At 45.4% G+C, this 25,762-nt stretch overlaps 1 protein-coding gene and 1 long non-coding RNA gene across 4 annotated transcripts in view; one reads left to right on the forward strand and one right to left on the reverse strand.

Annotated features, from left to right (window-relative positions):
* The window catches only part of LOC140218477 (uncharacterized), a 151,300-nt gene that overhangs the window by 18,457 nt on the left and 107,081 nt on the right, over window positions 1-25,762 (forward strand). The window contains exon 2 of the long non-coding RNA XR_011894743.1: window positions 22,565-22,646. This is a non-coding gene — a long non-coding RNA (uncharacterized lncRNA). The remainder of the gene's footprint in view (window positions 1-22,564; window positions 22,647-25,762) is intronic.
* The window catches only part of LOC126530747 (uncharacterized), a 35,612-nt gene continuing 13,919 nt past the window's right edge, over window positions 4,070-25,762 (reverse strand). For all 3 annotated transcript variants that reach the window (XM_050178037.3, XM_050178035.3, XM_050178036.3), the window contains 3 exons: window positions 22,578-22,843; window positions 12,178-12,317; window positions 4,070-5,326 (listed from right to left, as the gene is read on the reverse strand). In XM_050178037.3, coding sequence (XP_050033994.2) covers window positions 5,162-5,326; window positions 12,178-12,317; window positions 22,578-22,843 — 571 coding nt within the window. In that variant the 3' untranslated portion in view covers window positions 4,070-5,161. The remainder of the gene's footprint in view (window positions 5,327-12,177; window positions 12,318-22,577; window positions 22,844-25,762) is intronic.

Consider the following 25,762-nt stretch of genomic DNA (forward strand, 5'->3'; position numbering starts at 1 on the left):
ACAGTGCCCACTGCTACACTAGGAAAACATGCTTGTAATAGGCGCCGGACCTGCGCATTAAAACTTGCGCTCATTTTGTTCATGCAGGATCTGGTGAGGAAAGACTTAAGGCACGACATGGCAATTCCGTTTTTACTACTTTGGAATACTTGGATTGAAAGTTTAGCAACGGCTTCGAAGATCTTGGGGAGTACTGCCAACAAACGTGATTTTGTTCGAAGACCAAGGAAATGTCAAGAAACTGAATTACGCGTCGCTGAGGAAATTCCTTCGTAAACTTTAAACCTCCTCCATAAAGTTTAAATTGCTCACTTACTGGGGTAGCAGCGGAATCAAATTCTTCCCTATTGCAGAAAATCAGGTAATCATCAACGTAACGAAATATCTTGATAACGCTATGACCTAAGGCTTTCTCTAAGCAGCTGTCAACCTTACTGAGGTAAATATTGCTAAGAACAGGGGCAACATTTGAGCCAATACATATGCCTGATTTCTGCAGAAAAACGCCATCTCTCCACCCAATCAATGTCGACAATCGGCGTTCGTGCTGTCCACTTCTCTACTCTTGTGTCCTGTCTGCACACCTCACCTCTTTTTTGCGTTATGAAGCCTTACCAATTAGCTCAGCTTTCTAAGTTTCCTTTCGAGTAGCCCGTATGGGTTTTCTTTGTAGCAAGTGCTACGATTGGGTGAATGTCTCAATTGTCCTTAACTAACTTTTCAAGGTGGTAAAAAATGTTAGTAATTGCACCGCTGTTCAGAAGGACATTGCGATATTTGCGTCTTGGTGCGCTGGAAAAAAGCTTGGCATGAACGCACCAAAAACAAAAATTGCAAGCTTCACGCGGAAGACTAACATGACCTTATTTCCCTATAGCGTTAAAGACGTTCTCCTGTCAAGAGCTCAGGGAACAAAGGACCTTGGAGTGTACTTCGAAAGCTCTCTGAGTTTCTCGCCCCACGCTCAACAGACGAGGTAGCATGCACTTCGATTGCTTGGGACAGTATGTCGAGTGATGAGAGGCTCTCATCCCCCCGTCAGCAGCGAGACTGACTGCACAGCCTGGCTCACTTCCGGAGACGTCGACCGACAGCTTGAACTGGTGGACTGGGCGGAGAAGGCCAAGCAGGCCCAGGGCCTTACTTGAGCCCAATCCCTCAGCCACGTGCCCCTTTACCCTTCCCCCTTTCAATGAAGTTTATCATCACCATGAGAGGCTTCAAACAACCAGAGTCATTTGGAACTTTATATAAGAGCGTGTGCCTTCCAGTTCTCGAGTACGCCGTCATCGTTTGGGGCGGCACTTGTAGGTCAAATGGTGAACTTCTCGAAAATGTGCGAAAAAATTCGCATCTATATTTAAACATCGATTCCGTAAAAAAAGCTACCATCTCCATAGAGCTGACAAACACACTCATGTTACCTACCCTCACCTGCAGACGAAACAAATCGGACGTTCTTTTTCTCCCCAAATTAATACATGGAAAAATCTGCTGCTCGCACTTGGTTTCTAAGGTGCGCTTTTACATTCCGCAGAAAAGCGCAAGAAAACAACGCGCCTTTCAGCCTTTCGACTTTTGTGGCCCTCTATCTAGAGTGCAGGCGACAGTTATGCTTCAGACATATAACGCCCATTCAGAGTGCCTGGACATCTTCATGCCTAAATTTAATATTTTCCTGAAAGGATTTGCAGATGAATTTCAATAGCTGACCTAAAGCTCTCATCTGTTGTGTGTTCCGTCATTCTGTAATCCCATTTTCTGTTTCTCCACTATTGCTTTGTATCCTGTTCGAGTACACATTTGCAACTCTGTATTCCTTAATCTGTATTCGCGAACTCAATTTTATGTGTGAGCGCCTGCTTATTTGTGTACGTGGGCGCGCACTGTTTTTCCTGTGCATTGTTTTGCAAGTGCACCAGCACCGAGACCCTCGAGGTTGTTCCCGGGCAAGTTAATAAACATCTTTGATTAATTTGATTAATTTATTGATTATTATTATTATACCGCGTTTTTGTGTTTTATATCCTATCTCAATATTGTTAACTTAATACGCTTTAAAGCTCTTTTTCGTGCTAAAAATACGTTGTTTGGTTCTAAAGTTGACGTTAATTAAACAATATAAGCTTGTAACCAGTTCTAAGGCCAGTTTAAGTCGTATCTTTACACAGTGTCTAAGAAACCATATTAACGGCCCTCGCAAACGCTGAGTATTATTTATTAAGTTACTTGTAGGGGAACTGTAAATAACTTTTCAGGCCGAATGAAATACGAATAAAAATGTGCCGGAAGGAATTCGAACCAAATATTCATAAATGCGGAATAATAATCAGTTTTCGTAAATAACATAGAAAAGTCTTATTCTGATGCTATCACAACTTTTAGCTAGTTACTACTATTGCACTGCCCATTATTGAATACGGTGTGTTAAAAGCACAAATATATCATTAATAACGAAAGAGCAGTTTGTTCCCTTACCAAGGACTCTTCAGAACATAGATGTTGTGTATTAACAGGATTAAGCTTATTAACGCAGTCTCACGGGCCAGAAATACCTGCGTGTATCATCGAGATTAAAACTGGAATACGCGCTGTCTGCGGTGACGATTGACCGAAAAAGCTGACTTTTTATAGTTGGGAAAGTCGTGGCTACTGTTATACCAAATAATACTGCAGTGATAGGTATGCGGATTTTGCCTCAAGACAACACAGGGATGAAGCATTCATGAATTGTTCCCATTAATATCGACTGTTCACTGCCTTGTCTGAGGGAAAATTATGTGGTGAAGGAATCGCATTTTATCCGAAGAAAGTCCACCTCTCTGGGCGCAGAGGCGTGCTATAACAAATAATGTTTCCTACCTTACAGCAATATGATCACAGTGAGAGTTTAGCATTTTCGGTTCACCATAGTTTTATGACGTACAGCTACAATGTGCACTATTCAAATAACTGTTCGACATTTCAAATAGCTACTATTCGATTAAAGCGCGGAACCGAGGCGAACAACATTAAGTAATTTTTTGAGAAAGTTTTCACCATTCACACACTACCAATTATTTACATCAAACCCCAGGTTTTCACGAAGGCCCCTTGTCATCCCTAAATACTGCGGCTGCAGCTCGCCGAAGTACGTGCCCGTGTACCTCTCAATGCACAAGTATCATGAGTGCCCATCAGTGCAACTGAAAGCCATTGCTAACGAAATCGTTGAACATACTTATACAGATGTAGAGATAATCTGTCTGCAGAGCGAGACACTCGCTCTTGAAGCAACAAATCTGGCACTTACTCGTGTACGAACACTTTATGATAATGATGATGATGATGATTTATTGGCATCCCCTTTGAAACGGGGCGGTGACAAATAGTTAGCTAGCCTGCTTGAGTTAATCAGGTAAGCTAACCGTGTTTTTCATTCTAGGAATTACGTATACGCCTCCTTAATCTCTTTATCTCTTCCTCAGAACTTCGACTGTGTACATTTTACCGCTACCTATGCCTGTACCAGATGAGGTCGTGTCAATCTCTTCCCCGTTTTTTTTTTCACCGGTACTTTAAACGTCTATTGCTTATCTCCAATTTAAATGACTCATCAGCGACATCCACAGCGTCACCGCCACCCTAGTAGCTGGCAGCTAATCAGCGCCATGAAAGATTTTTGACGATGCTAAAATGATATAAAACAGATCAAAATAATTGATCCAAGTCTTTTAAGTAATGTAACCTTTCTATCCTTTGAAACACTGATGCTCGGACTAACTGCACCACACGATCAGCTTTCCTTTATTCTATAGCAAGCTGAAAAGCTCGGAACACGGAACTATAGCAACAAAAGAAATTCTGGCAGAAGCTATCTCGCGATGTTTGTCGACGTAAAGCGATTAGAAGTGAAAGCAGTGCAGCGACGCACGTTTTAGCCAACGCACAGGCGCGTCATGTATGGGGCGAGTATGCAGGTGGATTCCTCTACTGCGTTTCCCCCTGGACACGCGGTGCCTTCTGGCACCGCCAGCAGCGCTGTTGCCTGTGGTGCGTGTATTTGCACGTATATTCAGTAGGCGTGGGCGAATACTTCGAAGTTTTTAATACGAATAGTAAGTGTACAACATGCGATTCAAAATCTAAAATGAACTATTTGGTATATTCAAATACGCAAAGCTAACCGAATATTTCGCAATAACCGACGTCTTAAGCCTAGTTACTGTTGTCCGTCTGCTAAACAAATGATGGCATAGTCAGAAAGTGTGACGATGGCAAACGTTTTCGATGAAATGCCGAAACAAAATGGGTAATACAAGCTTACTTTACAGTTCCGCGGTGGAGGCCTGTGTGACAAGCTGCGATTTCTGCTTGTACGCTGCCATTTAATGCTTTTGTAAGTGAAACTTCGCCGCGAAGACCCTGTAGTGCGTGGTGCTGAAAATGGAGCTTCTATGGGGTCGCTCCTCCAGCATACGCTGCGACTGTGCTGCGTGTGCCGTGCAGGTCTGTGACTTTTTTTTTCATTAGCGAAAGCTTCCTTAACAATTTTTCTAAGTAGTTCACAAATTCACGATTTCTTTTAATAGTGAAGATACAATCAGCTTTTTGTTTACTTGGGACCAATCAGATCCTACCAATCATGTATTTAATCTACTGATATAGGTTGCATAAATTTTCTCATAGCACTTGATTTTACTTCCACTTGGAGAGTTCAAGTGGAGCAGTGATAAGTTCTTTTCGAATGAAATCACTTTGGTAAACGTGCATCATTGTATCAGCAATAGCGTTGAATTTCGATGAAAATGAGCAAGCATGTTATTCTTTGATCTTGCTGCCTTTGGATGTCTACCATTCATATCCTATACAGCCATTGGAAAGTGATATCTGCTCTGATATCTATAGTACTGCTACTACTGTCCAATGTTTATTAGGTTTTTTTCCTTCTACATCTTAGCATTTAAAATATACATGTGTTATGCTGAGTATACGTTTCTGCACCCTTTGATACATCCACGCTGTTGCGCTAGCACAGGCGTATGTTGACTTCATTGTGAATCCAATCAGTGCAATCGTGTGTATGATGCCAAGAGAAGATGTGAACATGCTCCAATGAGATGTGTAATTTGGGATGTCGACAATGAAGTGAGTTTGTTCTTGTTATGGCATTGGCTGGTGGTCATTGACTAACGGCATGTTCATAAATATAGTCGAGGAAGTGTGATACGCGAGTGTAGATCCCAGGGACGCCTGGCTCTCCGCATTTTATGCCCCAGGAAACGATGCCGACTAGGGTCCACTGCTTTGACCTTGATTCCACCATCAGCGGGCCGCCAGAGTCGCCCTGCAAGAGAGGGCATCGAGATTAGAAAGACACTTTCCTGGCCCATCAATCAATCATTACTGCAGTCATAAACGTATGCCAAGGCTGGCATAGTCACCGTGAGCTCACTCATGTTCTATAGCTAAATGGGTAAACAGAAAACTCACTTATTGTATCGGCGTGGATTGGAGGGTGAACACGATTGGGAGGTAAGTGGTGTCGAACGATGCCCTCACGAGAGAGAGCAGCCGAATTACTAAAATTATTCGTCAGCTAATGTTTGTGCTAGTCTACTGTAGGGTGACGTGTACAGCGGCTATAATGCTAACTGCGTGGAGAGACCAAGATCATTGAAAACAGACAGTCATTTAATTTGCTCGTGCGGGCAACGACATTCTTGGCCTGAACGTAATTATGAACCTGTTGTTCTGCAGGATGACTTAAAGGTTATGACCCTGTAATGGCCGCTGTCAAGGCAATATTTTTTATTACCGAGTTTCCATAATTTCTGCGTACTAGGCTTAGAGAACGTCACTACCGGTCAGACTATCACGTCCTTTTCATTTTTTACACAGACTATATTACTCACGTGTCCGCCTTGTACTAAGTACCTTACACTAAGTAGCCCTTCTATCGTATATCTCAATCAAGAGAGAAAAGCCACGAAAGGAAACACTTTCTGTAAAACAAAGGTATATACCCTAAGAAATGCCACCTGTGTGTGCTGCCGTTATTATCGTCTTGCATTTTTACAGAAAAATTACACTACGCGTGTGATGTACAATCTGACAATAAACAGAAAGCCACATTTTCGATGCCACATTCTATTTCGCATAAAGAATTATACAGGTAAGTAGAAAATTGCTTGTTTGCATGAATTTTAATCACAGAAAAGCTACTTTGTCTTAGAAACATCGCCAGTTTATGCAAATATCTTAGCAGCAATGTTTATGCGCACTATTCCTTCTGATCCTGAGACCAACGTCAACTTTGTATAAGCAAACACTATCTCTGACACAATTACCGTCAATAAGGAACACTAGGATGACTGCGTAAAATGTACTGACCGTGCCATTGTGACTGTGCATTGTGATTTAAATACTGCTTGGTACCTATTACATGTTGAAATATTTAGACCCATGTTGTGGGTGGTAGTTATATATAGCAATTTATTTCTTTAATGCAAGCGATTCAAGGAAATTTCTAGCGTAACATGAACAAGACTTCGGGCTTTCTTTACCATAGCGCATATGCGAAAATCAGTGACGTCGAGCGCAGAAATACTGACATACGCTATTGCTGCGTTTCTAATAGGCATGCATCACTCTTGAGAATTGACAGCAACCCCGCCATTTTCCACGACATATTTCGAAATATCTACCCCACGTTTCTGTAGAATGTTCAGGGTCTACGCCACACACAGCTAAAATGATTATTTTCTTGAAAAGAAAACGAATTTTACAGCAGGCAATATGAGACGTATGTAAAGGCGTTCCCGTTTTCTGGTAAAATGAACCTATGATAAACATTGCACAAACTAACTTTGTCTAATGCAAATATAATTCGGTATTCTGTTTCTGCAAAAAAATTTTCTTGCATCACAAAACATTTTCTTTCTTAAATACAATAACACCAAAGCTGAAAGAAAAAAAGTCCGTTGGGTACGATATTCCCTAGTGCAAAGTTTGAGCGCCGCTCGATGTGTGTTTTCATTTCGCGATGTACTGAGACAAAGAATTCGAGACGGAAATCACCGCACCGATGGCAGCTGGCCAGTGCCGTCAGCATCTTCACATGGGGAAGGAGAGTATGGGAACGCTGGCGTGACAATCGGCATCAGAGCCAGCTGTGGAAGAATACGGCGAACACGCGAGCAGTTGCACGAGCGCGTTCGCGCGGTCACGCCGAGAAAAAAAAAAGAAATATGGGTTTTTACGCGCCAAGCTCACGATCTCACTATGAGACACGCCGCAGTGGGGGCACTCCGGAAAATTGGACCACCTGGGGTTCCTTAACGTGCACATGAATCTACATATATATGTACATACGCGGGTGTTGTCGCACTTGACGCCGACGCTCAACCCAGTAACGAGCGCCTAAAGGCCTAAATATAGTCCGACGTAGCGTGAACGCGCGCACACGTTACGTCACGTTGGCGAGAACAACAGAGTCTGTAGTTCGAGTGACGGTTCGACGCACTGGCGCCGCCGCCAACGCGCTCCGACGCGCCCGGCGTCTAACGACGCTTGCCCCCGCGGCGATAGCGTCGCACTTTACTAGCCCCTTTAGAGATGTGCTCTAAAAGCGAGCTTTAGAGCGATGGCACTCACGACACTATTTTGAGAGATAATATCCCTAGCGCACGTCGACAGAGGAGTGATAAAGGGGTGGCAGTGTTGTGGCAGTGTTGGCATATTCGTGAGGAACGGGAACGCACGCTCCGGTTTGCTAAGCTGTCACAGTTACGGTGCCATTCAGGGCACCGCATGGCGCCTAATGCTTATTTCACAGCTGATTATACATGTTACAATACAAAGCACGGCGCTTATCAGAAATACCGCCACGACGAGCAGCAAAATGTCTGCAAACAACAGAAGAAGTCCCCATAATTCGCTTGTCAATCAAAACTTAGTTAACAAAAGGCAGCAAGCGGATGGCAGGGCGAGGCCGAATTACTTGACGACTTGAAGCACTGAACCACTGAATGAGCCAATAGCTTTGACAGAAGGAGCGGCAATGTTTTGCGCACGAGGGTGTCGGACAAACATGCCCATGTGACATAGTGAAGGGAGGAAGAAAAAAATCTGCGGATCCCACGCACTGTGGGAATCGATGTAAGCGAAGCTTTGTATGCTGTTTGCTTTGATTGACGCCAATTAGCGGTGACGTTGGCGGCGAATGTGTAATTTCTTCAGCGTTTAACCCGATACTAGAGTCGTGAAATGATGTTAAACTTTACCTTGCGTGCACCCCTGCTGTTTGTCTGCGCAGTCCACAGAACACACATGGAGACGTGTTTGCTGGAGGCATTGTTGTGCGTCATTGTTCATAATCTCTGACAGGGTTGATCATTATCATTTCCTCACGTGACTCATCGCACCGTGCCAGAAGTGTTAAACCTAACTTGAAATATGGGGCTGTACGTAATTGAATTAATGTTTATAATTGTACGTATACATTCCATACATACATTCGCGGTCTGCACCACGCTTCGCTGCATAGCCAAGACACTCCTATTCCGCGCGACGCTTCTTTCGGGCCCGGAGTGTCCTCGACGCTGAGTGCACGCTTTGGAGCCATTTTGCTGCCGCGTGTTTTCGTACTCCTTCTATATACGTACCACCAACTGAAAGTGCTCTCATCAGGCTATTGAAGATTGCAATGCTTATTACGCTATCACAGTCCAGCACGCAACATGCACCGCCGAGCAGCTACATTTTTCTCGCATAAGAAAGCAAGCACAACACGTGGCCTCCCAACATACTGTGAAACGTTGCCGCGATGGCGCCGGCCGCGATGCGTGGAGGCGAGCGCGATCTGGTGGTGTTGCAAGAAACCCAGCGGCATGCGCGAGCAAGACCACAACAGCAGCGCCCGGAAAGTCGCGAGAAGAGGCAACGAAAGGTTCGATTTAAGAAGTTAAGATGGGAAGTAGTAAAGAATCGCTCATATGTGAGCTCTCTGTCCCTCTACAATGCATGCTTTTGAGAAAGGAAATGCTTACACCAACCTAAGAGCAGCATTAGGGCTTTTCCTGGTATACTTCCTGTTGCTGTTCTTCCTGAAAAAGGTATGCGCTTGAAACCCATTTCTTTCCGCGAATTCTACCAACACCTGTCGTCTAGCGTTCCTAGAATCGATCTCGTAATTGCCAATTACCTGTTCCCCAGCCTGTTTTCCTCCCACATTTGCATTATGGTCGCCAATGTCTCAGTTTGATGTGTTTGCACCTTTCTCATTGCTGATTGAAGGTGTTTATAAAACTCTTATGTTTTAGAAAGCAAAAATTGACAACCACTCGTATGTATCACGAATCTACAAAGGAAACCCGCAAGGGTTTCTCACAAAGTTGCATAGCTGAAGCTACGAAGCTTTGTTTCTTTGGATCTCGTGTCGGATTTCTTTGCAACTTCGTGATACATAGGGGTGGTTGTCAAGTTTTCCTTTATGAACCTTCCTCCACCTTGCAAAATTCCGTAGAACTGATTTGCCATGTACTATTTCTTCGTCATCATGACCGGAGGTAGAGCATATGCTTGTATCACCTTTATTCTATAGCGCCTATTCAGCTTTATTAGGACGACTGCTGCCCCTTCATTATTATAATGCTGCATAATTCATCAATATTGCCCGATATGTCCTTCCGGATTAGAAATCTGACCGGGTTTCTTTTCTTATCTGGAAGACCTCTGTAGCAGAAGACGTGGTCGTTAGTCAGCACTGTATAAACCTCACCTGTTCTTCTAACCTTACTAAGGCCGATAATCTCCCAGGCAATGCCTGATAATGCCTGAGAGGGTTCGCGTGTTAAAAATTACCAGGTTCAGTTTCCAGTGGTGGCCATATGGATCCCGAGGCCCTTAGCACCCTTTGCCGCGTCACAATTATGACCGCCGGCCTGGGCAGGTGCTCCACGGCCCCTGGGGAGTTAGGGCCATGGATTAATTGCAGTAGTCATGAGGGAAGTAGTGGCCGAATACTGCACCAGGGAGGTCAACTCCTGTTTTGCTGAGGGAGTGTCATTGTTGAAGTTTAGTGAGCCTTCCTAATTTGGTTGCACCTGGACTGGTATAGCCCCACTAGCCCTCGAAATGTTTTGTCGGTGGCAGGCGCCACTCTAAGAGTGGCACCTGACAAAAAAATTGAGCTGCACAGGTCATGTAATGCGTCGGGCAGGTAACCGATGCAGCATTAAATTCGCAGAATGGATGCCAAGGGAAGGGAAGTGCAGTTGAGGATGACAGAAAACTAGGTGGGGTGATGAAATTAGGAAATTTTAAGGCGCAAGTTGGAATCAGCTAGCACAAGACAAGGGTAATTGGAGATCGCAGGAAGAAGCCTTCGTCCTACTGTGGACATCAAGATAGGGCGATGAAGATGAAGAGCAGCATGTACAGGGCTATAAAGCAAACACACAGCGCTTCCTCAGAAACCTTGGAAGTCTAACTTTTATTCACTTTGCCAGTGAATACAAACTTATTTGCGTATTGTGCCTTTAGCAATGAAATCGTTGACCGCCTCAACAAAGTGTGAGGCTGAGATGAGCGTTATGCATCCCACTGGGATTTATACGACCGGCCACTAGCACAGCAAAGAACCGTCCTAACTCTTGGGTCTGACCTAAATGTACGTCGCAGGCATTTAAACTTCTGCTCTTGCGATTAAAATGCTTCTGTGCTTTCTGTATGACTTTGGCGGTGGCGGGTTTTCTCACGGTGGCTCCTTGTTTCTCAACTCAGTGGCCTGCACCGCACTGTTTCTGGAATGACGCATGGCGCTAATATGAAGCTTTGCATACATTTGTCCCCGACTGTGACCATCACATGCCTCGTGGCTTCACTAGCAAGACCAGGCATACGTCCACGTATTGAAACGGTGGTCAGCTTTTCCGGGGCATTTTATTCATGTTATGTAACTTCTATACTACCGATTAGGTCTAATATGGCATGCATGTCGTTTTACTTTTACGACCGTGAGGAAATGTTCGCGACGTGCGATATTCATGAGGACTTTAATGTGTCATTCGCGTTTGCAGGCGCTACTTCTCGAGCATCGTCTTTTCACCGTGATACTTCCCGCGACATACGGCACGGTCCTGCGGCTTCTGCAGGATGACTAGCACGCGCTGCATGAAAAAGAAGCGCTTGTTTCTTTTTCTATCAGTTATCTGAAGCCCGCCCAAGAAAGTTTCATCATCGTAACAAGTTGAACAGCACCGTTCTGAGAGTGACGGCCTTTGTGCATTAAAAAAATTAAATTATGGGGTTTTACGTGCCAAAACCACTCTCTGATTATGAGGCACGCCGTAGTGGGGGACTCCGGAAATTTCGACCACCTGGGGTTCTTTAACGTGCACCTAAATCGAAGTACACGGGTGTTTTCGCATTTCGCCCCCATCGAAATGCGGCCGCCGTGGCCGGAATTCGATCCCGCGACCTCGTGCCCAGCAGCCTAACACCATAGCCACTGAGCAACCACGGCGGGTGGCCTTTGTGCATGCATTACGGCGCGGGTACTCCTTGCAGAAAACTGTAGCGAACCGAGACGACGTTCTGCGCATCACGATTAAAACGTTCTTTGAGAAGATTGCACCGTTATTTGAGAGGCATTCATGAAAGAACGCGGCGTCGGCTGCAAGCTGAAGTTCTCCTTTCATGTAGTTACGAGCTGATGTATCATTCAGGGAGCTTTCGCATTAACGACACCAATTGCTCCAACGAAATTGAAAGTCTTCTAGAAAATGGGACAAACGCCAAGGCCTTCATCATGTTTAAATTGCTGTATTATAGAAATGGTTTTAGGTGCAAAAAATAAGACACGAACAACAGAATAAAAGACATGGACATGTTCCTGGATTGCGCCCACGAAACTTCAAGGTCTCAGGAAATTGGCTGCTGAAACGACCCAATTCCAGTGGCAACAGTGTCTTCTGCTTCCACCCAGGCGTAGGAAGCAAACGGTTCGTTCTGCAGGTGTCCAGGTTCTGGGGGACATTCAAGTCCCTGATGAGAGTGCACATGTACGTGTCTTTTATTCTGTTGTCAGTGCCTTCTTTCTTGTGCCTAAAACCATTTCTAAAAGCCGTGTACCAACTAGCCCGACAGCAGATGTTACTAAACTACGCTGTTTTATAAGTTGTGTTCTATTCTCACCTGACAGGCATCTCCTTCCCGTCGCTTAGGTCCAGCGCAGAGAAACACCTCAGTGATTGGTTGCGCAAACCGGCCGTTGCATTCGGTGTTGTTCCAGACTACGAGCTTCACTTCACGCAGAACGTCGCTGTAAGGACCACCTGCGTGGCAAGTGCACATTTTCAGCGCTGTTGCCTATTCTCAATGAGCAACAATTTTGGACACGTCACTGTTTTTCCAAGAGTCTATTCTTCTAATAATTGGTAATTTGTCTTTACAGAACTCTGTAATGCATAGCAAAGAGAAATTCATTCCCCAACAAACGCCAAAGCAGTTACTTTTGTAATTTCTGTCATATTTCACACTATTATAGTAATGAACAAGCCAGAATGGTCATCGCGCTAAAGTCATCGGGAATACTTGTGGAGTCCAAGGAGCCGCAAAGAATACAGAATTACTTTGAAGCATAAAATAATCTTGCACTTTTGCGGGCGTTATTTCGCGATGACTGCATTAGAACATCAACTTGCTCCCCAATAATTTGCGCAGTAGCTGACAAGGATATCTCGTGTTAATGGCATGGTAGCTCAAAAAATACCAGCATTGCCACAAATTATGCAAAGAATAGTGGTCATGCCCTTCCTAAGCCACCTAGAAAGCGATAGTTCACAACTCGGTAGAGTGGTTTATGCTGCTGCTAGCGTACTTCTGGTTGGACTAGTACAGCTGCCAGATCTCAGCCACTCAAATGTGATTGTGTGCTATGGCACCGCACGAGAGGTGAATCACATTAGTGCGATCGCCGAGAAAATCTGCGAACTGCGCGGTGCCGGAAATTAATGTGAGTTTAAGCTGAAGTTCATATCGTGTGCGTACGCGATGATGAGTATATTTAGGAAGTTGAGAAGAACAATGAATGACCAACTCACTATTTAGTTTGGTTTATACAATTACCAAAATATCACCAGCGCCGACGACAGAAGCATAATCATGGACAGGTATCGGAAATTATTAATTACCAGAATTGTAGCGCAGCAAAAGACGAGCAAAGGACCAGGCAAAGGACCAGGCAAGCAAAGGACCAGGCAGGATTCCGTAAAGGCTACTCAACAATAGATCATATTCACACTATCAATCAGGTGATAGAGAAATGTGCGGAATACAACCAACCCTTATATATAGCTTTCATTGATTATGAGAAAGCGTTTGATTCTGTCGAAACCTCAGCAGTCATGGAGGCATTAAGGAATCAGGGTGTAGACGAGCCGTATGTAAAAATACTGAAAAATATCTATAGCGGCTCCACAGCCACCGTAGTCCTGCATAAAGAAAGCAACAAAATCCCAATAAAGAAAGGCGTCAGGCAGGGAGATACGATCTCTCCAATGCTATTCACAGCGTGTTTACAGGAGGTATTCAGAGACCTGGATTGGGAAGAATTGGGGATAAAAATTAATGGAGAATACCTTAGTAACTTGCGATTCGCTGATGATATTGCCTTGCTTAGTAACTCAGGGGACCAATTGCAATGCATGCTCACTGACCTGGAGAGGCAAAGCAGAAGAGTGGGTCTAAAAATTAATCTGCAGAAAACTAAAGTAATGTTTAACAGTCTCGGAAGAGAACAGCAATTTACAATAGGCAGCGAGGCACTGGAAGTCGTAAGGGAATACATCTACTTAGGGCAGGTAGTGACGGCGGATCCGGATCATGAGACGGAAATAATCAGAAGAATAAGAATGGGCTGGGGTGCGTTTGGCAGGCATTCTCAGATCATGAATAGCAGGTTGCCATTATCCCTCAAGAGAAAAGTGTATAATAGCTGTGTCTTACCAGTACTCACCTACGGGGCAGAAACCTGGAGGCTTACGAAAAGGGTTCTACTCAAATTGAGGACGACGCAACGAGCTATGGAAAGAAGAATGATAGGTGTAACGTTAAGGGATAAGAAAAGAGCAGATTGGGTGAGGGAACAAACGCGAGTTAATGACATCTTAGTTGAAATCAAGAAAAATAAATGGGCATGGGCAGGACATGTAATGAGGAGGGAAGATAACCGATGGTCATTAAGGGTTACGGACTGGATCCCAAGGGAAGGGAAGCGTAGCAGGGGGCGGCAGAAAGTTAGGTGGGCGGATGAGATTAAGAAGTTTGCAGGGACGGCATGGCCGCAATTAGTACATGACCGGGGTTGTTGGAAAAGTATGGGAGAGGCCTTTGCCCTGCAGTGGGCGTAAGCAGGCTGATGATGATGATGATGATGAAAAGACGAGAACCCCGCAGAAGAAGCCTGCCCGGGTCGCGCGGCGGTGTCCTTTTAATGCCCCTTCTAACTTCTGGCCACAAAAGACTGATGAAACGTCGTTGGAACTTTACTGCCCTCTCCTGAACGTTGTAGGGATAATACAAGATTCTCCACCGAAAGTTAATCTTGGCTGGCAAATACTTGTCCTGGTGGGTCACTTTGTAATAGCCATGTGCTCCGCCTCAAGATGTTTGTTGTTTTGGGAATTTGTATCCCCCAGTACTGACACTACCACCTATAACATTGCAAACAGACCTTGACTTAGGTAAAATGTTTAACTACATTGAACGTAGCCGCGGCTGCTATCAGTCACATCCAAAGCCAGACGTCTCTTTCAGCCAAGACAGAATCCACAGCATATAACGCTGTGGAACAATTTCGAAGCTCCTTGCAATAATCGTACCCGTAACCGTAGGCAAGTGGTAGGCTGTCTTTAGTGAGCTTGTCGGCTAGATTAAAAGAGACACATTGACGTCCTTTAAACGAAGAAGTGTTCATGGCATTCTGAATATGCTTAGAAAAGGAGGACTAAAATGCAGCCGGATTTGAATGCCTTAAACATTGATGAAAAGTGACGTGCGTAAGTATGACATGCCAATAATTGTCGTTCTTGCTGTCTGCACAAAAGACTTATTCAAGAAACTGGGGTGACACGAAGCTTTATAATTTTCAGTGGGTCCTGAAATGGGAGTCTTTCACAAACACTGCTTTAAACAGGTTCGAAGCCTTAGCTGTTCTTCTAACCTTGTTCCGACTCCCTACCCGCATACAGTTTACCGTCGGCAAAATGAAGCACACATTATTACTATATAGGCAGACAATACTTCATCGGCTATAAACTGCCGCTACATTTTAGGTACAACGGCTCACGTCGACTGATTCTCGGAAAACAATGATTGTCGGAGATTCCGTGTTTATGTTCAGGTTCACTTGCTGGTATACACCTGACCACTGAAGAGGCAGTTGCAACCATGAAATAGACAGTTTAAAAAAATGTAATGCAGCTAGAAATTAAATTTATAAGGTTCTGAGGTTTTATGTGTCAGAACCACGATGTGATTATGAGGCATTTCATATTGTGAGCCTGAGGCTCTAGAATAATTTTGAGCATCTAGGAATCTTTATAACGGGCGTTTATAACGATCAAGAACATTTTTGCATTCTCCTCTCACCAAAATGCAGCTGCCGCAGAATTGATGAAACCATCGGCTTCGAGATCAACAGCATAAAGCCATAGCAACTGGACTATCGCGGCCGGTAAAGCAGCTGAATTAAACGCTAACTTGCAGCTAGTAATTAGTGAGTAATATGCTCTGATGTAAGGCTCTCGTGTACATGCGAGAAACATAATACAGAAGCAAGCAAAACAAAAGTCTAGGGCTATTTCAGTTCTGCACCAAACTAGATGTCTGCATAAGCTAAGTCTCTTGAGTACTACATATACAGGCTCTGTCTGAAAAGTAATGTCAGTGATTATATTGTGAAACGGGTATGCTTCACAGCGGGCTAGGACTGGTTGTGATTCATCGAGGGGGAAGTTTGCTCACGCACACGCGGTCGCTTAGTCGTCTGCAACCGTCTGGAGAGTGAGGACAGGCTTTTTCCGTGAAATTCGTTTTCGTTTCTCGTGCAAGCCGTAATGCAGCGCTCGTTGGAACAAAGGATTGACATTACGTTTTCTGTGGAACTCGGCAAATCCGCAGTGGAAACCTTCCTTATGATAAACACGGCCTTTGGTAATAATTGTTTGTCGGAACGTCAATTCTGCCGGTGGCACAAAGCCTTTTTAGAAGGTCCTGAAGGGGCCATCAATGAAGCCCGCGTTGGAAGGCCATCAACGACCATCACCGACGAAAATGTGACACGTATGCGGGATATTTTGAGCTCAGGCCGCAGTTTAAATGCCCGTTTAGTGGCACAGATTCCAAAAAGTATCGTTCTCGATATTTTCACGAATCATTTGCACATGCGAAAAGTTTGCGCGAAGATTTTTCCGAAGTGTTAACGGATGACCAAAAATTGCAGGGAGTTGAAACGTGGAAGGAACTTTGGGACTTTTGTGAAAGGGACCTTTACTTCTTAGGCAATTTCATCACAGCTAGGTGATGAGCCTTGGGTTTTTGAATAAGACACCGAAACAAAAACTCAAAGGGCTGAGTAGCACAGCTCGGCGCCCCTCACCCCGAGAAGGCCACATGGAGAAAGTCAAAGGTCAAGACCATGCTCATTCTGTTCTTTGACATCAGGGGGCTCGTCCACTATTAGTGTAACGCACATAGTACAACCCTCAACGACGGATTCTAGGCTTAAGTGCTCAAGAGACTCGAACGAAAGGTTCATCGCGCCCGGCCTGACATTGCGAGAGATTGGAAACTTCACCATGACAACGCGCTACCCCACACCGCTTTCCTTGTGATCATACTTCCTGGCCGATTCAAAGCTGCCAATGGTTCCCCAGCCACCCTTATATACTGACGTAGCTTCCCCAGACATATTTTTGTTTCCGTTCTTGAAAACTCCCGCGAGAGAACACCATTTCGGGACAGTTGACAAAGTCAACTGTCCCGAAATGTCAATGTTCTTTGAGCCTTGCACCAAAGCTCAAAGGACATTCCTGTGGAAACCTACCGTGACGGTTTCGATGCCTGGAAATCTCGCTGGAAGCTATGTATCGACGAAGGAAGATCATATTTTGAAACATTTTAATGTGTCATACCGATATGATCAATAACTTTTTTAATCGACTAACTGGTATTCCTTTTCGGAGATACCCTGTATATACAATGAAATAGAACGAGGTGTGCAAGTAAACCCCCTAGTTGGCAATGGCCTCAGTCTGCGCAATTAGCGCGGTAACAACTCTTTCTACTCAACACGCTGCCCGTGGTTTGAGCGACTGCAAGGTCATAAGGCGGTGCCGACATAAGAAAAATTGGTTTAATAAATGCCAGTAAATTGAGCAGTGTTCATTAATGCTGTTAAAGCTCGCGCTGTGCGGCAATGAATGGAAGGGATGCCAAATGCCTGAGACACGACGTGCCCAATCATGATGCTCGTCAACATGAAAAGACTTCTCCGCCGGGTGTGTGCGACGAGATTGTGTGCCTGTGCAAATCCTATTGTGCTTTGTCGTACGTTTGCTCCCTCTACAGCTGGGAGTGGCTTCTCCCCGTATTCCTCTGTGTGGATTGACCCGATGTGACTTACTTCACCCCCTCAAGGTCAGGGAGTGGTTTCTCCCTTATGGGTTGACCCCGTGTGATATGTATGGGCTGTGTAGGTTGACCCGACGTGTCCTGATAAGGCCCTCTATGCCAGCAAGAAAGAAAGAATAAAGTTAACCGAATGGTGGAGGGTGTAAGAAAACCAGCACGCCGTCACGTGGAGACAGATCTTCTCTGTCCTTTTTTTTTTGTTTCTCTATATTTCTTGTCTTGGGAGCGCACTGCTCACTCCTAATGATATATTAAATTTGTTATTGTTTACATCACCTTGCCTTCCCTTCCGAACCCTCTTTGATGGTCACCCTGGTTCGAACTCCAAGCAGACGCTTTTGAAAGTCGCCAAAACACCGTCTCCGTAACAACTGGCGGTAACCTTAACAATGCGAAAGGCGTTCTTTCCCTAGTTCAGCCGTTTATAGCCCTTCCGTCCGTCCGTCCGTCCGTCCGTCCGTCCGTCCGTCCGTCCATCCATCCATCCATCCATCCATCCATCCATCCATCCATCCATCCATCCATCCATCCATCCATCCATCCATCCATTCATCCATTCATCCATTCATCCATCCTTTTAAACCTACCCAGTGACCCAAGTTGTCTACATGCTTGGGACACTAGGTATGTGCTCCTGGTAGTAATGCGTCGCAGTCTTTCCATTGTCCTTATTCAATTTTCGTGATATTTTACTCTCGTCATGCTGTCGCTGTCCTACTCTCTATCCCGACTCAGTGGCCCATGTTTTCTAATATAGGTCACTAAGTATATCATTTCATTTTATTTGGGCCCATTTACAAGCCCATTACAAGCGTGGTCGCGATGCCTTCGTGGACGATGCATTGCCATCATTCCAGCTTTTTCATCTGACACTCGTCATGCCGTAGTCGTCACCCCATTCTTGTCTACAGTCGTCATGCATTTGTTTACACACTGCCATAGTGATGTCGTCGTGGTCGTTCAATCGCCTTGATTTCAGCTTCGTGATCTCACTCTCGTCATGCTTCCGCCGTCACTCCTACTTCAACCCAGTGGTCCAAGTTGTCTAATAGCTTGGACCACTGTTCGGGGTCGTGATGCTGTCGTGGTCGTTGCGACGTCAACATTCCAGCTTTCTTATCAGACTCTCATCATCCCGTGGTCTTCCCGAAATTGTCGTCACGCAGTGGTCGTCATGCCGTCGTCGTCACTCTGTCGTTTCATCATTGCCGTTACTTCAGTAACACCGTCGTAGTCCCACCGGCTTCCTCGCTCTATCGGCGTCAATATTTTTTCTTTATTCTATTGTAATTATACTTTCGTCGTTGACTCGTTATTTCGCCGTCCTTGTCATGCCGTCATCGTCAGGCAGTTGTTATCATTCCTCTATTGTTAAACCATCGTCATAATGCCGTCGTGGTCGTGCCGTAATCGCCACTCATGCTTCATCATCCAACTCTCGTCGTGCCGTCGTCGTCATAGAGGTTTCGTGATACAGTCATCGTCACGCCATTTTCATCAAACACTAGTCGCAATCCGATTGCCCTCATGTCCTTGTCATGCCATCGCCGTCACTGTATCGTCGTCATGCATTCATTGTCATACTGTCGTCTGGATGCCATCGCGGTCGTCTGATCGTTATCACTCTAACTTACACACACGACTCTCTCATACCCTTGTCGTCATGCCATCATCGTCACGTTGGCGTGGAACCAGTCTCCTCATTTCAGTATCGTCATCCCGTCGTCGTACCACCTCCGTCGATCTATCAACATCATTCCTTGTGCGTCATTCTACTGTACTCATGCTGTAGCCATGCAATTGTGGTGATGTCGCCGTTGTTATGCCGTCGTCGTCGGGTCATCGTCACACAGATGCTATCGCCGTCATACCATCGTCATCATGCCGCTTTGGTCGTACTGTCGTCTTCATTCCCGTTTCTTTATTGGGTTGCCGTCATATCATCATCGCAACTCCATCGTCATCATACAGTCGTCATTCATTGTCCTCATGACGTCGTTACGTTATCGTCGTTATACCATCGTCATAGTTTAAATACCCACATCCCTTGGTCGTCAAGCTGTTGTAATCATACGCCTTCGTCATTCGACCGATATCAATTCCTGTTCGCCATTCCATCATTACTGCGTCAGCGTCACACAGTCGTCTTCATGCCTCCATGCTTATGGATCACCTTGGCAAGCGAATGCCATAGCAAAGAGAGACGATATCGAGCTACTTTCAACTTTTGCTAAAACTATTGTAAGACATCAATCGTACTTGCCATCAGAATTTACGCCCGCTTCACGATTGTCAGATCCATTGTGGTGTCTGCACCGGCCGCAAGTGCAACTGACAATTCCAGGAGTCAGAAAGAAAGCTGGAGCGCCATTGCAAGCTTTGAAGCAAGCAACGTTGGAGCACATTCACAACGTGCACAGCTTCCGGAAACATGTATACACAGATGGCTCAGTAAAACTCAACAGCGCTGCTGCTGCAGTCATCATCCCGGCACAATTTGAGGTAATCAAATTAAGAACTTCATGTGTGACCACATCGACGGGTGCAGAACTCGCGGCAATCCGTGCTGCACTTGATTTCATTAAGCAGAAACCACCGCAACAATGGACAGTCTTCAGTGACTCCAAGGCAGCCCTTCAGTGCATACGAAGCCCAATGCGCCACGGACCCAATGAACAACTGGCCTCAGAAATTCGGCACATATATGATCAAAGCTACGATAAGGGACACAACATAATCTTTCAGTGGCTTCCAGGACATTGTAACATCAGCGGGAATGACCAAGCCGACGAAGCCGCCCGATCTGCGCATGAAAGTGGTCAACGAGTCTTCATTCCGCTTTCGCGAACAGACGCTGCGGCTGAGCTGCGATTGATGTCCCGTGAGTGTACTTTGCCCCTGTGGGACTCAAATGTTTTCACCATGTGTCGGTTGCGTTCGTTGTCTCCGGACATACGGATGCACCTCCCGCCTGGATTACCACGACGTGAACAGACCATGCTTTACCGTCTGTGGCTAGGCGTTGCCTTTACAAACGCCTATGCTTTCCTCATAGGAATGGCCAACAGCCCCACGTGCGACACATGTAACATCGACGAGACGCTCGCACACATTATCTGTGTCTGCCCGCAATACAGTGCTGAGAGACAAGTGATGTGCAGGGTACTGGACCAGCTGGACAATCGTCCACTTTCAGAACTAAAAGCTTTAGGCCAATGCTCCGAAAGAACATCTGCGTTGAAGGCCTTACTCGCGCTATTAACGTTCTTGCGGTCTACGGGGCTTCGCGACAGACTCTATGAATGCCGCCCCCTACCGTTCTGTAGTGTACGCGCTTTGTTCGTGCTTGTCTCCCTTTCTTTCTATCTCCCCCTTCCACTCTGTTTCTCTTTTTATCCCTCTTAACCCTTCCCCCTGCGCAGGGTAGCCAACCGGAACTACCTCTGGTTAACCTCCCTGCCTTTCTCTACATTATTTTCTCTCTCTCTCTCGGGGTATTTGGCATATAGCCGAATCTACGGAGGTCTGATAGTTACCACTACACGTGATAAACAAATACGACTTCAGGAATATAATCTCTCACTACATTGCTCTACTGCTATTCGCATTACCAATGTCACACTCGTGAGTAATTTTTTTCTCCTAATGTTTAGTTTGTCGGTGCCGGCGTAGAGTGCTGGGGTCCCCTCATGCGCAAGGAGCATATTATAGCCCATATTAAACACGACTGTAGACCTAAACGTGCCTGTGGTGCAAGTGATTGTAATGTACTCGCTATCCACTTTGAAGAAAGAACCAGTACGACGGACATGCATTTCTGACTGCGCTTATTTGCCGTCACTGCATTTAATAAAACTACGTGCTCGTGCTTTGGTGTACGTCAAACAATTTTTCAGTCGATTAAATGCGCGAGCTGCCAAGGAAGAAGGAGAGCGTATGCTGGTGTGTGCTGCTTGAAGGCACGCCAACCCAAGTCAATGACATGGCAAGCCTTTGATGTTCTTCGATATCGAGAACCAATCTCGAAAGACCGCGAAGACAACGCTAGAACATTGCTGCCGAAAGGAGACGAAAGTAATAAAAATCTACAAGATTCACTTCTCGCGGAGGGGGAAAATGGGTAAAACTTGCTTATAGTTTTGCCTGAGGCGGTCAAGTTAGGCGACACCATGTCGGACCATGACATGGTATCCGTAATACTACGATTCACAAAGTTTGCTGCACACTTAACCGCAAACCAATTCGCCGATAAAACCCTACAGGCTCCGTGCATAAAGCTACGAGTGAAAGTACTCGCGATAACGAGTTCAGCTTTTGCGCCCACAGTGCCACTGAACAGAGCTAGTTCAAGAGTTCATGCTCTTGATTATAAATCGCCCCTTCAAAAGCGCGAAGCAGAAATTGTGCTTATAGTGCGAATAGGTGCCTTTGTACGGCGTGGCGAGGTATTGTGGCGCCATCTATCATGCACTCATTGAATGATTGCTGTTGTCTCCAAAATTTCAATTAGAGTACGCTTTACTACAAAGGGTATTCTAGTACACTATAATTTAAATGCACGCTATCGAAAACCTTTCTTTGGGAGGGGAGGGGGAGAGTTCACATTTCTGTTGTGATCTATTTTGCCTTCTGCGCGATTACGCTTCTGTCGCCAAGAAACTTCAGACAAGATACACGTACCAGAGAAAACACTCAATATGGCATGCTATCCGAAGTAATGCTTGATTGATTACACATCTCAGAGTCCCATATGACGCGCACAATAGTCACGATGAGCCTGTAGAAGCACTAGGTAAAACTTGCTGTCGCAAGTAAAATTAAGAAAAAAGAAAATTATCGCATGTGGTCATCCTTATCTACCCCCACACATTCTTCTTGTCTTTTCCAGGAACCGTGCTCACCAAAAGTCTGCGTTCCCCAGCCGGTGACAATGCCTGTCTTTGCAAAGTAGTTTTGGTCGGTACGCTCAGGTAGGCAGACAGGCCGGATGTACTCGTTGAACGTGACGGTACGCTTGAGCCGTAGTACTGCAATGTCGTTCATGAACGTGTCCTTTTGGAAGCTGGGGTGTGCTCGAATGCGGGACACCTCAACATCTTTCACGTTCACCGATGGTTCCTGCATGTTGTGGGCACCCAGCCTCACGGTTATGTTGGCGGCTTTGAGCCTGCAAGAAAATATAAAATGTGCTTCTAATTAGCAATTTTACGAGAAGTATAGGCGCAGATAGACGGCATTGCACAAGTTTCCCGTGAACGACAGAATGCTTAGTATAACTAGTCCTTCCACTTTACCCTTCGAAGAGCTTGCCCTGCGGCATAGGTACGCTTTCAAATATAACTTGGATGCTCATCGCATTTAGAATTTGCATTACTAGTTTAACGACTACTGGAATCATTCTACTGAGGACCTGAGTTCATGCATCTCACAACATGCATGAACTATTCTAACAAACGTGGCTACCACTAGATGTTGGTAAAGGCTCACCTACACTAGGCACGGTTGACAAGATTACATTGTCAGCAATGTTGTAGCAGCCATTTCTTGGTAGGTTTAATTTTACAGTACAGTTGAAACTATGAAAATAAATCCTGGACATGAATAAATCATCAATGTTTTTTTTACACGAGCTTGAGAATCGAAATTCTTCGCAAAATTCCTTGCAATGCGTTCAATATGACTGCAGTCTAATGTGCCCGTATAATAGCGCACTTACACCCGCACACAAAGGCACACGCAACCTCACAAAATGTTTAACGTGGCCGTTTTCAGGTTTAGAAAGGCGACGACGGAGGCCTATAGTTGAACATATGCTAATACTACACGTCGAGTTGATGTGAAGATGGTGGCGGTGTTGAATTGTTGCAACAGGCGGGTATAGCCATGCGATCAAGGTCTGCAATTTCTCTGTCCGAGCGTCTCTCACAATATCACTGCGGTGTTTCACTACACGTCCATCAAACCAGTCTCTCTTAAAAATGCTATAAGGAGTCCTCAAGTTTCATTGCGGGCTTTAACTTGTCCCTTGGGGAACACAAGATGTTGCCGGCACAAAAAGAGAAGTGAAACTGCAAACATACTTCTCCCTTGTAGGTAAAATTAGGCTGCTGAGCAGAAAGTGAGATTTCGGTATCGTATAATGCACACCATTGTGTGAACACGCAGGGCTTGGGAATTGTGTCAAAGATTCCAGTTTCAACGCAATCGAGGGCTTACTTAGTTATCGATAGCGGATCGCGTACCATTTTCAACCATTCACTCTGCAACATGCAGAAATGTTTTGCAATAGTCTATCAGTGCCACGTGTCCACAAACAACTTCTTACATTTTGGACATAAAGTTAGCGAATGCGGCCGGCCAATGGTTAAGGGCACTTACGAACGAAAAGCATTGGGAACTCGATTCCTGACCTCCTAAATAGGAAAGACGGTCACGTAAATTCGAAGACACGTGAAGCGATTCCCCCTTGGTCTTTAGGAAAGCTGTGGGAAAAATGCCAAGCGTAAACGCTGATCCTCCTTTTATAAGAAAAGTGGGCCCGTACTCTCGAATAGCTCGAGCGCTAGAAATATTTGTAAGAGCAAATTCCACGAAGCTCTGATGCTTTAAATATTAGTAGCAAACGTGATGGCCAACTGTAAAGAGAACTGACGAAAGGAAAGCATTGCTGATTCGATCCCTTTTCTGATCCGTAAGCGTTGGTTGTGGTTGGCCTGAGGCCTTCGCTAATATTAGGGTCAACATCACGATCAGCTGGCGTCACCTATTTCGAACAGTTCTGGCATAATGACATTTCGGGTATTATTCGCAGAACATCTCTAACTTAAGGGCGTTTATCCTCAGCGGTGGCTTAGTGACTATGGTGCTGGGCTGCTAAGCACAAGATCGCGGGATCAAATCCCGGCCGCGGCAGCCACGTTTCTGTGGGGGCGAAATGCAAGAAAGCCCGTGTCCCACGCATTGGGGGCGAGTTAAAGATTACCTGGTGGTAAAAATTAATCAAGAGTCACCCAACCACGGCGTGCCTCATAATCAAATCGCGATTTTGGCACTTAAAACACCAAAATTCAGTGTAAGGGTGTTTCGCCATTTCTGGACATTCAGGCACCTGCCATTCGTGTCGGAGATTGTCGTGGTGAGGGTGCGAATGCGGAGGCGAGTGCCAATCTACCGCTTCCCTTTCAATGTAGGCCCCGAGTAGATGACAGCGACAGCTTGGCCTTAACGTTGCTTCATTGGTTCAGTCATTAAAACGGCGTCGGTGGACTTATCGAGCCAATTTAATCCATTCGCAGCAGCGAAAGCGTCGAAAGAATTTGCGGCAACTCTCCCATCATTTCGTCGAAGAAAACGAATGACTGTGTGCGTTGTTCTTTGTTGTTCTTTTACTCATTCTTTTTTCATGCGAACTAATCGAACATCGCCCCCTCACCCCCCCCTCCCCCCCTACTCATCCCACTTTAATGCCGGCCAATGAACACAAGAAAATGCGACCTCGTCATGCCTTGTACTTGCCACTTGGGAATGCGAATGTTGGAATATACGAATATAACGCTCAGTTCTCTGCTCATGGCTGACTACAAAAGCAATCCGTGTTTTTGTCGACTGCATCTGTGATTCAGCATTCGGAAAACTTAAGACAATACAGCGTACTGCATTCCTAGTACCTCTTCATACTTGTAAACATACGCTTTTCGAAGGCGTTATTAAAGCACCAGTTCGAGAGTGCATCCCGTACTTTTGTCGGTCTTGCTCATCGAATGACGCCTCGAAAGACCAAGTGACGTCTTCACAGCGAGGACAACTCGTGTTCTGCTACGCGCACGGTATCAGAAGGGTCTCCTTTGTGTGGCTGCCGATGACACCCTCAACGTTTCCTTTCCACTCATAACAACGTAATTGGCTGCGCGTCGTTATTTTCCTGCTTTTGTTAGCTTCTACTTTTCGCTCCCAAAGCCTTTTTCGTTCGCTTTCCGCATACGTGTTCCTTTCAAGGTCGGTCAGGGCCAGAGAACGTGTTGACATTCTTCCAGAGGCAAACAAATGGCTTGAAGCGCGTTTCCACGCTCCGGAAACTGAATACGCA

This window comes from Dermacentor andersoni, chromosome 5 (genome assembly GCF_023375885.2).
Source record: "Dermacentor andersoni chromosome 5, qqDerAnde1_hic_scaffold, whole genome shotgun sequence".
Classification (NCBI taxonomy): Eukaryota; Metazoa; Arthropoda; class Arachnida; order Ixodida; family Ixodidae; genus Dermacentor; species Dermacentor andersoni.